Source organism: Leptonychotes weddellii, chromosome 3 (assembly GCF_054177405.1).
Source record: "Leptonychotes weddellii isolate Sample4059 chromosome 3, ASM5417740v2, whole genome shotgun sequence".
NCBI lineage: Eukaryota > Metazoa > Chordata > Mammalia > Carnivora > Phocidae > Leptonychotes > Leptonychotes weddellii.
The window spans coordinates 29,706,469-29,721,262 of record NC_138371.1 but is presented as its reverse complement, the minus strand read 5'-3'; the positions used below and the strand labels follow the sequence as shown (position 1 = coordinate 29,721,262).

The 14,794-nt window shown below is 37.4% G+C and overlaps 1 protein-coding gene across 5 annotated transcripts in view; it reads left to right on the top strand.

Moving 5' to 3' along the window:
• The window catches only part of CARF (calcium responsive transcription factor), a 96,016-nt gene that overhangs the window by 48,582 nt on the left and 32,640 nt on the right, over positions 1 to 14,794 (top strand). For all 5 annotated transcript variants that reach the window (XM_081815349.1, XM_081815348.1, XM_081815347.1 and 2 more), the window contains exon 15: positions 9,744 to 9,883. In XM_081815349.1, coding sequence (XP_081671475.1) covers positions 9,744 to 9,764 — 21 coding nt within the window. In that variant the 3' untranslated portion in view covers positions 9,765 to 9,883. The remainder of the gene's footprint in view (positions 1 to 9,743; positions 9,884 to 14,794) is intronic.

Sequence of the window (14,794 nt, the reverse complement as noted above, 5' to 3'; positions counted from 1 at the left end):
AAAAGAACTCACTAATGGATTCTAAATTTGATTCATGAGAAAAATAAATAAATTGTATGGTTAATATTGAAAACCTTTGAAAATGTGATATGGGTGTAATTGTGCAGAGGAAGTGTTGTTTAAGGGTAAAACTTGCAATTAGTAAATAAGTCCTGGAATTCTAAGGTACGGCATAGTAATTATAGTCAATAATACTGCATTATAAAATTCAAAGTTGCTCAGAGACTACATCTAAAAGGAAAGAATGAGGGAGGTAATAAAAAAGGGAAAAAATAATTGTGTGGCATGATAGTGGTTATTAGCTAACTCTGTGGTGGTAATCATATTGCAAAATATAAATTACCAAATCAACACATTGTATACCTTAAATTTAATGTTATATGTCAGTCATATCTCAGAAAAAAAATAAATAATTCTGAAACCAGAGGACAGAGGGGGAGTCAGATATTGGCAGTTTTTAAAAATATTTTTATTGAGGTATAATTGACATAAAATAAATTGCACATATTTAAAGTGCACAATTTAATAAGTTTTGATATATGTATATATCTATGAAACTATCACCACAATCAAGATAATGAACATATCCATCACCTCCAAAGATCCTAGTGCCTCTTTGTAATCCATCCCTTCTTCCTGCCTCCCACCCCTACCTCACCATCCCCAAACTACTGATTTGCTTTCTGTCACTAGAGATCAGTTTTGTCTACAATTTTATAAAAATTATATAGTATAAACATTTCTTTTTCTGACTTTTGTCACTCAGCATATTTTCAGATTCATCTATGTCAGAGTATATGAATAGTCCATTCCTTTTTACTGCTGAGTAGTATGACATTGTATGGATATACCATAATTTGTTTATCCATTCACCTCTTGATGGACAACTGGGTTGTTTACAGTTCTTGGCTATTACAAATAAAGCTGCTATGAACATTTGTATAAAAGTCTTTGTATGAATATATGCTTTCATTGCTCTTAAGTAAATAGTGGAATGGCTGGGTCATATGGTAGGTATATATTTAACATTTTAGCAAACTCAAGTGATTGTTTCCAAAGTGGTCATACCATCTTACATTCCTGTCAGCCATATATGAGAGTTCCAACACTTGGTATGGACAGGCTTTTATATTGTAGGCATTGTAACAGGTGTGTAGTATCGCATTGTGGTTTTAATTTCCATTTCTATAATGACCAGTGCTGTTGAACATCTTTTCATGTGTTATGTTCCATCTGTATATCTTCTTTAGTGGAGTGTCTGTTTGAATCTTTACCTCATTTTTAAATGGAATTGTTGTTTTATTATAGAGGTTTAGAAAGTATATTCTAGATACAAATCTATTTTTTTTAAAGATTTTATTTATTTATTTGACAGAGAGAGCACAGCAGGGGGAGAGGGAGAAGCAGGCTCCCCGCTGAGCAGGGAGCCCGATGCGGGGCTTGATCCCAGGACCCTGGGATCATGGCCTGAGCTGAAGGCAGCCACTTAAGACTGAGACACTCAGGCACCCCCAAGTCCATTTTTTAGAAATGTTATTGACAAGTATTTTCACCTGATCTATAGCTTATCTTTTCACTTTCTTAACATAATCTTTCAAAGAACAGTTTTTTTTTTTTTTTAAGATTTTATTTATTTATTAGAAAGAGCACACAAGCAGGCGGAGGGAGAGGGAGAGGCAGGCTCCCTGGCTGAGCAGAGAGCTCGATGTGAGGCTCCATCCCGGGACCCCGGGATCATGACCTGAGCCGATGGCAGATGCTTAACCAACTGAACCACCCAGGCACCCCTCAAAGAGCAGTTCTTAATTGTGATTAAGTCCAGTGTATCTTTTTTTTCCTTTGTGGATCATGCTTTTGTCTAAGAGATCTAAGAGATCTTTGCCTAGCCCAAGGTTAGATTTTCTCCAGGTTTTCTTCTCAGAAGTTTTATAACTCTGAGTTTACATTTAGGTATATGATCTATTTTGAGTTTTTATATACATAGTACACAACCCTTTTTGCTTATGAATACCCAATTGTTTCAGTACCATCTTATGAAAAGACTATTTCTTTTTTTTTTTAGATTTTATTTATTTATTAGAGAGAGAGAGAGACAGCGAGAGAGGGAACACAAGCAGGGGCAGAGGGAGAGGGAGAAGCAGGCTTCCCGCCAAGCAGGGAGCCCGATATGGGGCTCGATCCCAGGACCCTGGGATCATGACCTGAGCTGAAAGCAGACGCTTAACGACTGAGCCACCCAGGCACCCCAAGACTGTATTTCTTTATTGAATTAAATTTATACCCTTGATGAAAAATTCATTAATCACATATATTTGGGTGGCTTTCTGGACTCTCTTCTTTTTCACCGAGAGATTGTCTATCTCAGTGGTCTCAAGCAGGACAATTTTGCCTCTAGGGGACATTGCACAAAGTCTGCAGATAGTTTTAATAGTCATAGCTAGGGAGATACTACTCGTTTCTGATAGATAGAAGTCAGAGCTTCTGCTCAATATCATACAATGCACAAAGACAGTCCCCACAACAAAGAATTATCTGACTCAAAATGTCTATAGTACCAAGATTGAGAAACTCTGGGCCATACTGATGCCAGGACCACACTGTCTTGATTACTATAGCTTTATGATAAGTCTTGAAGTCAGGTAATACAGTCTTTGAAGCTTACTCTTCCTTTCAAATTTCTTTTGTCTATTCTGAGTTCTTTGTTTTCCCATGTGAATTTTAGAATCACCTTGTCAATTTCTTTTTTTGAAAATGCGTGATGGGATTTCAACTGGGATTATGTAGAATGTATAGATCAATTTGGGGATAATTGAAATCTTAATATTGATACTTTATTTTTTCCTCTGCAATGTCTTAGAGTTTTCAGTGTATAGGTCTCATATCTTTTGTCAGATTTATCACTAAGAACTTCTAAATGGCATTGTTTTTTCATTTCAGTTTCTTATTTTTTGCATTAATATGGATATACAATTGATTTGTTATATGGATCTTATATCTTGCAACCTTGTTAAACTCACCTATTCTCATAGCTTTTTGATACATTCTATTAGATTTTCTACATAGACAATTATGCTGTTTTACATCTTTTCCAATCTGGATGCCATGTATTTCTTTTTCACAACTGTTACACTGACTAAAACCTAAACTACAGTTTTGATTAGAACTCGTTAGACTGGCCATCCTTGCCTTGTTTCTGATCTTAGGGGAAAAGCATTTAGTCTTTTCACTATTACGAGGTTAACCATAGTTTTTTCATATGTCCTTTATCAATTGAATGAGAGTCATCCTGTTCTTAGCATGCTGAGAATTTTTGTTAGGAATGGATATTTGATTTTGTCAGGTGCTTTTTCTGCATAGATTGAGATGATCATTTGGTTTTTCTTTTTTTAGTCTCAACAATGTGATAAAAGACTTTGACTGAATTTCAAAGGGTAAAACAGTCTTGCATCCTTACATTCCTGGAATAAATCATACTTGTTCATCAGGATGCATTATGCTGTTTTATATATTGTTGGGTTTCAGTTGCATTTAATGTTACTATTGATATGGTTGTGTTTGAGTCTTCCTTTCCATCTTGCTATTTGTTCCATCTGTACTTTGTTCCTTTTTCTGCCTTTTGGTGCAATTGCCCTTTTTTTATGATTCAACTTTACCTCCTTTATTGACTTATTAGGTGTAACTCTTGTTATTTTAATGATTGCTTTAATGTTTATACTGTACTATCCCAGGCTGCCTTCAAATACTATTCCATCATTTCACATATAGTATAAGAATCTTACAATAATATACTTATGTTTTTCCCCTTCTTTGTGCTATTGTGGTCACACATTTTATTTCTATATATCTTATAACCTAACAGTACATTGTTACTATTTACACTTTAAAGAATCCATTATCTTGTATATATTATTTTTATATATTTTCCTGCTTTTTTGCATTTCTGGTAACTTGATTGGATGTCAGATATAACTTTTACCTTTTTGGGTGCTGGATATTTTTGTATTCCTGTAAATATTCTTGAGTTTTGTTGTAGGATACAGTTAACTTTCTTGGAAACAATTTGTTTCTTTAATGTCTTGCTTTCAAGCTTTGTTAGGTAGAACCAGAGCAGCATTTAATCTAGTGTTAATTTTGTCTCACTGTTGAAGCAAATCCCTTCTGAGGACTCTATACTGCTTTTGAATTAATAAGGTTTTCTACTCTGGCTGGTGGGAATAGGCACTCTTCTGGACCCTGCGAGCCTCAGAGGGTTGTTCTCCCCCTAGTCTCAAGTAATTTTCTTATACTCATGCACTGATCATTAAATACTCTGTTGAATGTTAGACAGTGATCTTCCACAGATCTCTGGAGTTTTCTGTGTAGCTCTCTCTTCTCCAGTACTTTATCCTACAACTCTAGTTGCTTTGGCCTTCCTCGATTCCAAGTTTCATCTCTTCCACTCTGAAGGCTCTGCCTGGTTTTCCACTCCGTGTGCCACAGCCTGGAAGCTCTTCAGACAGCAATCTTGGATGACATAGGCCTCATCTCATTTGTTTTCCATCTCTCAGCGATCACTGTCCTCTCTTGCATGATGTCCAATGTTTTGAGAATCATTGTTTCATATATTCAGTTATATAGTTGTTTCAGCCAGGAGGATAAATCTGGTCACTTGTACTCCATCCTGACTAGATACGGAAATTCTCCAGACATGTTGATATCATGTCACATTTGGGTTTCTGCAAGCAGTCAAACTGGGAGATGATGTAGAGGTTGTAAGGGAAGCATAACGATAGATTATGAGATGGAGTAAGGTACAACAAATCTGAGTGAGACAAGTAGGTATATCATGGTGGGATTTAGGGTATAGGATTGGTCCAAAGTAATTCTCCAGAACAGCCTGATTGTATAGGGACCACCTTCGATGGTATAGTTTCCAATCTCCAGCGGCCGGGGTTCCACTAGTCATAGTGACTCAGCCTTCTGTGTACCTGACAGAGTTAGGCCATGCAGGATACCAAAATGAATGATATGAAAGTTTGCCTTAAAGGAACTTAGTGTCTATTACAGGCGATATATAACTTTGTACAAGATAGAAAATGGTAAATTTGATAATAGGAATATGAATAAAATAAGAATTAAGAAGAAGAAGACATTACTTACAACGGACATTTTAGTAAGCACCAGGCATTGTACTTGGTGCTTTATATTGTTTGGTTAAAGCACTTGGCATTTTGCCTGGCAAAAAGTAAGTAGTTTCTTATTATTATAGCTAAGACTGGTGGTTAAGAGCATGTGCTCTGAAGTTGGGCAGTTTTGAATTTGAATCCCACTTCCTCTTAATTAGCTGTGTAACTTTGGATAAATTAGTTAAACTTTCAGTTCTTCATATTTTTCTTTCTTCTGAAGAAATAGTAGTAGCTACCTAATTGAACTACTATGAGGATTTAATGAGGTAACCTATGTTGAAATCTTAGAAACTGTAACATACCAATCAATATATGTTCATTTTTATAATTAATATTAATAAAATTTTAAATCCTGAAAGGTAAGCATGATCCTTATTTATTTATTTTTTTTAAATAAGTTTTACATCCAGTGTGGAGCCCAACATGGGGCTTGAATTCATGACCCTGAGATCAAGATCTGGGCTGAAATCAGGAGTTGGATGCTCAGCCAACTGAGCTACCCAGGTGCCCCATCCTTATTTTCAAGATGATGTATCTGTTAGGGAGTGTCTTTGGCTGCATGCAACAGAGACATGATTATGGTGGTTTAACCAAATAAAGGGGTCTTATTTTTTTATGGAACCAAATCTGAAGGCAGTTTTACCAGGGCTGGTATGGTGGTTCCATGTGGCCACCAGGAACCCAGTCTCCCTTAATCTTTTCATATAACCATTTCTAACATGTGGCTATCATCTATGTACTTGTTGCTTTTTGGTCCATGATGGTTGCTCCACTTCCAGCATTGATCAGAGTTCAGACAGGAAGAATGGAATAAGCAAAAGCCCTGTGCTGGGAGAGTGAGCCAAAGGTCTTTTTTAGAAGACCCATCAGCAACTTCCACTTTTATCTAATTGGTTAGAAGTGTTATGTGACCACCCTACTTATAAGGGCTGCTAGGAAATGTAGTTCTTTTAAAATCTGGACACCACCCCGAGAAAAATTATATTTTAGTAAGACAGAATTCATTGACTATCATTTAGGCCACTAATGGTGTCTCCCACAAATGGGAGAACTGAAATTCAGAAATTCAATTACTTGCTTGAGGTTGTTAAACAACTATTAAGTGATAAAGTTAATATTGGTAGCAAGGTCTGCCCAATACCTTTCCACATTCCTTTTGCCACACAGTCCAGAAAACAAGTGATCTTTCATTTTAGGATCTTTGAGTTGGATCTTTCATGACAGAATATGGACATGAGATTAAAATGCAGATGTATAGAATTCAAGGAGCAAGTAGAAGTAATTATATGGCTTATTTGGGGATACAAATATAAAGTTCATTTTGATGAGAACTTTAGGATTCAATAAAGGAAAGAAGCTGGGGAAAAGACTGGAAAGATGAGAGAAAACCTGAATGGTAGAAATTCTAGAAGGCCAGACTAAGAATTTTATATTTTGCTTAGTATGTGTTACATTTAAAGTCTTATTGAAATGATCCATTAAAGGAGCCCATTGAATCAAAAAGCTTTCCTAGGGGCACCTGGGTGGCTGAGTCGGTTGGGCGTCTGCCTTCGGCTCAGGTCATGATCCCAAGGTCGTGGGATGGAGCAGCCCTGCATCTGGCTGACTGCTCAGTGGGGAGCCTGCTTCTCCCTCTCCCTCTGCCTGCCATTCGCCCTGCTTGAGTGCGCGCTCTCTCTCAAATAAATAAATAAAATCTTTTTAAAAAAAAAGCTTTTCTAAAATCTGGATGAAACTTTAAATTTCACAGATTTCTGAAGGTAGGTATAATGACCAAATGGAAGTGATAATTTTTTGATTACCATAATAAAATTGTATAACAAATTTCTGGCCTTGACTACTGTATCTATAATTGCTTTACAGAAACTGTTGGGTTGGGGCACCTGGGTGGCTCAGTCGTTAAGCGTCTGCCTTTGGCTCAGGTCATGATCCCAGGGTCCTGGGATCGAGCCCCTCATCGGGCTACCTGCTCAGCGAGAAGCCTGCTTCTCCCTCTCCCACTCCCCCTGCTTGTGTTCCCTCTCTCGCTGTGTCTCTCTGTCAAATAAATAAATAAAATCTTTAAAAAAAAAAAAAAGAAACTTGGGTTTTTACATTTATGTTCTACAAAGACACTCTAAAATCTTAAAGATGGACATTTATTCAACAAAACAGACATATTTCCTGCCCTTTTGGAGCTTACATTCCATGAGAGGGAGATAGATAAATAATAAACATAGTAAATAAGTATATATAAACATAAGCACATTATATATATTTATATTAAATATATGTACTTAAATGTATTATTGTATGTATACTATATACTTATACATTAGGTTGACAAGTGATATAGCATAAAAATGGAGCAGAGAAAGAGGGACATATAGAGTTAGTATGGTAAGAGTTGCAATTTTTAAATAGGGCAGCCAGAATGGGCCTCATTGAGAAGGTACATGCAAGCAAATTCTTAAAGACAGTAAGGGTCATTCAGATACCATGCAGAGCAGTGCAAATAAGAGGGAACTGCAGGATTGGGCAGTATTCACTATGCCTGAAGGTCAGCAACAAGACTAATGTGGCTGGAGTGGAGTGAGCAAGTGAGAGAATGCTGGGAAATGAGATCAGAAAGATAATAGGGAGTCCGATCATGTAGGGTCTTATAATCAAACCATCATAAAGATTTTGGCTTTTACTCTGAGCAGAAATGGGAAGCCATTGCCAAGTTTTGAGCAGAAGAGTGAGAACATAATATGACTTACCCTTTAAAAGGATCATTTTGGGGATGCCTGGGTGGCTCAGTCAATTGAGCATCCAACTCTTGATTTCAGCTCAGGTCGTGATCTCAGAATCATTAGATCAAGCCCCACATGGAGCTCCATGCTCAGAGTGGAGTCTGCTCGAGATTTTCTCTCTCCCTCTATCTCTGTTCCTCCTCCACTCTTTCTCTCTCTCTCTCTCTCTCTCTCTCATAAATAAATAAATAAATAGGTCATTTTGGCCATTATGTTAAGAACAAACTTTATAGTTTGTCTGTCTCTCCCTACTAGATTAAACTGCAGGGGCATGGGACGCCTGGGTGGCTCAGTCGGTTAAGCGTCTGCCTTCAGCTCAGGTCATGATCCCAGGGTCCTGGGATCGAGTCCCGCATCGGGCTCCCTGCTCCGCGGGGAGTCTGCTTCTCCCTCTGCCTCTGCCTCTCTCTCTCTATCTCTCATGAATAAATAAATAAAATCTTTAAAAAAAAAAAAACTGCAGGGGCAGGGATCTTTGTCTTTTGTTGTTGTTGTTCATTGACAGTGGCAGATGCTTAGAAAATATTTTTGAATGAATGACCATCCAGATTTTAGATTTTAGAGTGTCCTTATAAAAAATAAATGGAAAACAACCTAATGAGAGAAGGGAAAGTTGTTGAGGAAATTGCTGAAGAAATATTTTTTTAAATTATGTTAATCACCATACATTACATCATTAGTTTTTGATGTAGTGTTCCATGATTCATTGTTTGCGCATAACACCCAGTGTTCCATTCAGTACGTGCCCTCTTTTTGAGTAGGAGAAAGGGGATCTAGTGTCTAAGTAAAGGGCTTGACTTTAGATAGGACCATGGATACCTTATCTATGGATAGATGACAAGGCAGACTACATGGGTAAAGATGCTGGTAGGAGGGTACAAGTGAGAGTGGAAATTCTCTTGATTGTTTCAGTTTTCTCAGTGAAATAAGAGGCAAGGCCCTTAGGTAACTGTGAAGATGGGTGTGTGGGGGAAGCATGTGGAGGAGAAAAGCTAGTATGAGAGTAATTAGGCAAGGGAAATATAATATTAATGGGTCTACTTGATTAAGGGTTCATTTAAGGTTCATGTTCATAAATTGAAAATTAGCATGTTTGTGTGTTTTTGTCCAATCATGATCAGCAGTGGCTGAGTGTTTATTGAGAACCAGACACTGTGTTACCTGCTGGCTATATGAAAGATTAATAAAACCTAATCCTAGCCCTGTAGGGACTCACGGTGTAGTGGCAGGCAGGTTTTTTTAAGATTTATTTATTTCAGAGAACACACATGCAAGGGAAGGGGCAGAGGGAGAGAATCTCAAGCAGACTCCCTGTTGAGCTGGGAACCCTATGTGGGGCTTGATCTCACTACCCTGAGATCATGACCTGAGCTGAAATCAAGAGCTGGCTGCTTAACCAATTGAGCCACCTAGGCACCCCATGGCAGACAGTTTTTTAATCAACTAGTTATAAAATGGTGTGATAAGTACTTTCAATTCAAACAGAGGAAAAAGCATTGTAAATCAAAGAAGTTCCAGGCTAGTGAACAATTCAGGTTATGGAGGGAACAATGGATTAGTCTAAGAAGGCAAACGATTGTGAATCACTTCCAAACTCTTACCTCCCACTGTCCAGTCAAAAAGGTATTATGTATAAACTTTGTATAATTCCAATCAGATTCTCTGCCTTGCAACTCATCTTAAAATAGATCCCAGAACTCATAAATATTGCACGTCTGACTTCCCCTGTGAGATACTAAGACTATCCAGATAGTATTCTCCCGTACTGCAGTAAGCAAAAACCTCAGTTTTGCTTTATCAACAGGTTATTTTGGAGGTATTTTAAAGGAGCCAGCATTTGACGGTCTTGGAGGTCTTATCAAAATCTGGTCACCTTGGAAACAGCATGCTTTTCTGAGGCCTTTTGAGCCTCCTGCACAGGGTCTCTCCAATGACAGTGGTGAGGTAAGTTCATATTGGGTTTGAGCTCTGATTTCTAATTTTTTCATCAAATACCCCAAATGCTAGTTTTGTTTAGTTTGAGAGTGGTATCTAGGAATAAACTCTTTTTAAAAATCCATTGATTGATCAGGTTTGAAAAACTTTTATTTGGTAGAAATCTACATTATTACTGTCAATACTACTGTTTGTTTGTCCTTGTCATTTCTTCATTGTGCATCTGTAAGAGGAAGTTCATAGGGATGAAAATGGTTGTAAATTTGTAGGTTCAGAAGGTTTCTCTTCAGACTGCCATCCTTTGGAAAAATTGTCTCAAGTCATTTATGAAAGTTTTATGAGAATTTTTCCCACTCTTGTTTTGTCCATGAAAGTCTGGTTTTCTTTAGGAGGGGGCCCCAAGATTCAAGGTTCACATTTGGCTAAGTGTTGTCAGACTCATAGGTTTATCTTTAGTTTGGTTCTGTAGCCATTCTGGACTGGACTCCCACATGTTAAATGTATTTATGCTAGAATCAAAATGTGTTTTGTTTGCTTTATAAATAATAAAAGAATTATTTGGAATTATTGTTTTTGGGGGGAACTTCTGATATAAGCAAAACTGTTCATTTGGGGAGGTACTTTGAAGCAAAAAGGAAGCAATATCCCAAACATACAGTTGTCTACATTTTAAGGCAAGAGGAAAATTCCAAAATATATTGAGGGATTATGAAATTGCCTCCTTAAAAGATTCTTTGGCAAAGGCAAGAAAAAAATATGAAAAATTTAGAACTGTCTTTTCTGAATCCTTTAAAATCACAAGTTGAACAGGATCCCTTTATTCTTCTATTCCACTTCCTCCTCCCATGTTCCTGCATTCCCCTCTGTTCTGTCTCTCCTTCTGACTTTTTCTCCTTCCCTTCAAAATGCCCCATAAAGAGATAGTTTTATTCCTCTAAAAGAGAAAGATCACTTTAATATAAGAAATACCCTCTCATTTTTATACTTAAAGTATTAACAATTACTGGCGTTTTTATCGTATAAAATCAAATTGTCAAGGTGCCTAAATTAATGTTTAAACCAGCTGTAATGATGGACGCCCCCTCTCTCTCCCTCATCCTCTTTTGTGTGCATGTATGTCAAAATAGGTTTTCCTGCATCTAAACTTTCCCCTCTCTTTAATTAAGGAGAGATAATTAGTCTTTTACAATGATAATTTTGTCTTTGACTAAAGCTGGCTCCCTCTCATTTTTAATTTCTATTCTTCTTTTCCCTCCTTAGGGAAACATTAAAGATTAATTGATGAAAACAATTATTCTGTCATTATGTGCTCATTCTAGTCTAATGAAGAATTTCTAAAATAGAAAAATCATTAAACTGTGTTGTTTCTTTTTCTTCAAAATTGCTTTTAAGAGATATTTCTGGTTAAAACTACAAGAAAAGGGGCACCTGGGTGGCTCTTTTGGTTGAGCGTCATAATTTGGATCATATGCAGTTATAAATCCTACTTTTTTAAAAAATGAACACTACATTGTATTAAAGGTTTCTTCAAAATGTTTTTAATTGATGCATAATATTGCATAACATGTTTTTCACATCTATTTTATTCATCCTCGAACAGCATAAGCATTTTTACTCTTGGTAATATTATCAAATTTTTTTCCATAAATTATTGTCTATCTCAAAGTAATTTTTGATTGTGCATTTAATCACATCCTCATGAGAATTAAATATGATAATTTAAAGACTTCTAATTTGAAATACCTTTTGTTCAGATTAACATTTTTCTTTTGCCTTTGTTTCCCACATCAGTATGACTCAAATCGAGCAATCATATTGTTCTTACGCTGACACTGCTGCATGCATCCATTACAGTTACAATGGGGCATGGAAATACCAAAAGGTGCCCAAATGAATCATCTGGGTTCCACCTGCAGTTTCCCTGTTCTACGTCCTCCTGCTGATCTGGGTTGATCACCCCTGCCAGTATATTGATGCTTCTTCTTACCTGTTGGTGCCTGGATACAGGGACATCAAAGTGCACTGACAGCAGCTCTATAAGATAAAGCTGCTGTCTTATAGTTGAATAAAAACTTTGTGTTCCCCCTGGCAAGAGTATGCTCCCTTTGGGGACCAGGACCTACAGAGCCCAGAATTAAAAGGATGGGAAGCAGAAAATCTCCCAGTCATGTCATCGGGGAATGTCATCGGGGCTACTCCTGCTTCTGTCCTTGGTGACTGGACCCATGTATTCTTCCTGTTAGGAACACAGCAACATACAGAGTTCTCTGAAATAAGGCATATATTACATCTTCAAGGATGGCACCCATCCTTTCAGAATGCTGCCTCTGAGTTAATGCTGATGCTCTGCTTTTAGAAGTGCACTTCAGCATTCTATCAATGTATCATACAAAGTGCAACAATTTAAGAAACAAACCACACACATGGTTTTGCATACATATTCCTATCTCTCTGTAATTATACAGAATATAGTCTTACTTGCTCCATTTAACCTTATTTCTCCCTAGGCTAAACTAGAAAACAGAAAATAAGGAATTGTTTAGTTATTTTTCTAATGAGCATGTTTGTCATATTGTCCTTATAAATTTTAAGGAGATTATGTATATAAAAAAATTGCTTTTAAGATATATTTCTGGTTAAAACTATAAGAAAAGGGGCACCTGGGTGGCTCTTTTGGTTGAGCGTCAGTTCTTAATTTTGGCTCAGGTCATGATCTTAGGGTTATGAAATAGCGCCCCACCTTGGACTCTGTGTTCAACGCAGAGTATGCTTGTCCCTTTCCCTTTGCTCCTCCCCATGCTCGCTCACGCTCTCTCTCTGTCTCTTGCTCAAATAAATAAATAAATAAATAAAATCTTAAAAAAACTGCAAGAAAAGAAAAAATCTTGGTTCCAAGATGAAAGGCTTTGAAACAGGATTTAAAGAGTTTTTATAATTTCATTTATGAATACAAAGTTTATATGTCATGCAGAAAATGTTCATAAAATATTCCTGATAGAGGAATCATTGGACAAATCAGAATGAGTTAATCATACTGGTTTAAAGGATTAAAAAACAGTTATCTTCCTGACTTTAATATATTACATTAATACCAACACAATATGCTAGTTTATACAAGAAGATTGAACATCTCATAATTTAAACTTTATATATTTCTTGCATTGGTTTTATGGGACACAATATTATCATTATTTCTACAAATTATGCTACAAAAATTTGGAGTCATGATTAACTAGATAAAATTGTAATGATAGATAACTTTTAAAAGTTTATAGTCTTATTTCTATAATATCAAAAATCTTAAGAACTTTATATTAGGGGCACCTGGGTTGCTCAGTAGGTTAAGTGTCTGCCTTCGGCTCAGGTCATGATCCTAGGGTCCTGGAATTGAGCCCCGTGTTGGGGCTCCCTGCTCAGTGGGGAGTGTGCTTCTCCATCTCCCATTGCCCCCCCGCTTGTGTGCTCGCTCTCTCTCAAATAAATCTTTTTAAAAAAAGAACTTTATATTTAACTAAAATGGTAATTTCTAGTTCCTTAGCTAACTTAAAGACCTTAGACAAAGGTTAAACTGAGTTAATTGATACATAATTTTTGAATACTTGGACAAAATCTAAAGAAAAAAATGAGTGACATTGGCCACAAAGCAGTTTTATTTTACTGTTATTCTTATATATTTAAAAATAGATACAGATTAGGGCTCCTGGCTGGCTTAGTTGGTAGAGCATGTGACTCTTGATCTCAGAGTTGTGAGTTTAAGCCCCACATTGGGCCTAGAGCTTACTTGAAAAAAAAGTGTAACATTGAGGTAGCTGAGTTCCTAGAGGAATGTCACTCCGCTTGTTTCAAGGACTTGTCAATGGGCTGTAGGTAGTAAGGAAATTTAATTTTTTATTAGTGAAGTGTTTTCATATCCACTAGCCCATTTTTATATTGCAGTTCAGTTAAAAAATCAATTTCTGTTGGCCTTGTATTTATAAAAATTCCTTTGGAAACTTCATCTCTACACCCCAAGATATATGTTGGCAGTCAGATATACATCTGAAGGGTCTCATGACTAAGGTGTTATTAGACAGTAATAGATGACCTTTTCCTAGTAATAGCTTGCCCCCTCAAGGTTCTGGAAACCTTGCTTCCAAAATTTCTTAGAGACTTACACTATCCCTAACCCCCTCCCAACTTGAAAGTATATAATCACCACTCCTCATGACCCCAGTGCACCTCTTTCTGCCCACGGGTCCTGTCCCTGTGCATTCATAAAACCACCTTTTTGCACCAAAGACATCTCGAGAGTTCTTTCTTGGCCGTCGGCCCCGAACCCTAACGTCTTTCCTACATCAGTACCACCAGTAAACCTCCAAGACCTGGTGAGGTAATAGCTGAGGGCGAGGGAAATTAGAATAACTACTGGAAGTGGGAGAGCATGAACACCAGTTGTAACTCTAAAGATCAACTCCAGTGTCAGAGGTTCCTTCTGAGTTTCCCCTCAGGAAGACAGACCCAGAAGAACCATGGAACACTGGCACTCTGACCTGTGGGAAGAGAGAAATCTGCTCAAGGCAAGAGGTAGGCCACGGCAGCTATGAAAATGAGCCGCTCAGAGCTCCTGCTGCAGATGGAGTAATTGAGAAATGGTCCCAGCTGCTGTGCTCTGGATCTACCATGGTACTTGTGCAGAAGCTGTGCTTCCCACAGGCTGCTCCCAGGCAATGGCTGAGATGGCAGAAGTACAAAGATGGTCCCATTTCTGTGAGAAGGAGGACTCTTTGACTTGAGGTTTCCCCATCAGCCTTGCAGACTTTACTCAATACTAATGAGGCCCTTGCATTGAAGAACCCCCAAACCTCATAAATATCTCACCTTTGCCCTTCCTCCTCAGAGACACTGCTAAGATCTGTCAAGGTAGTATTCTCCTTACTGCAA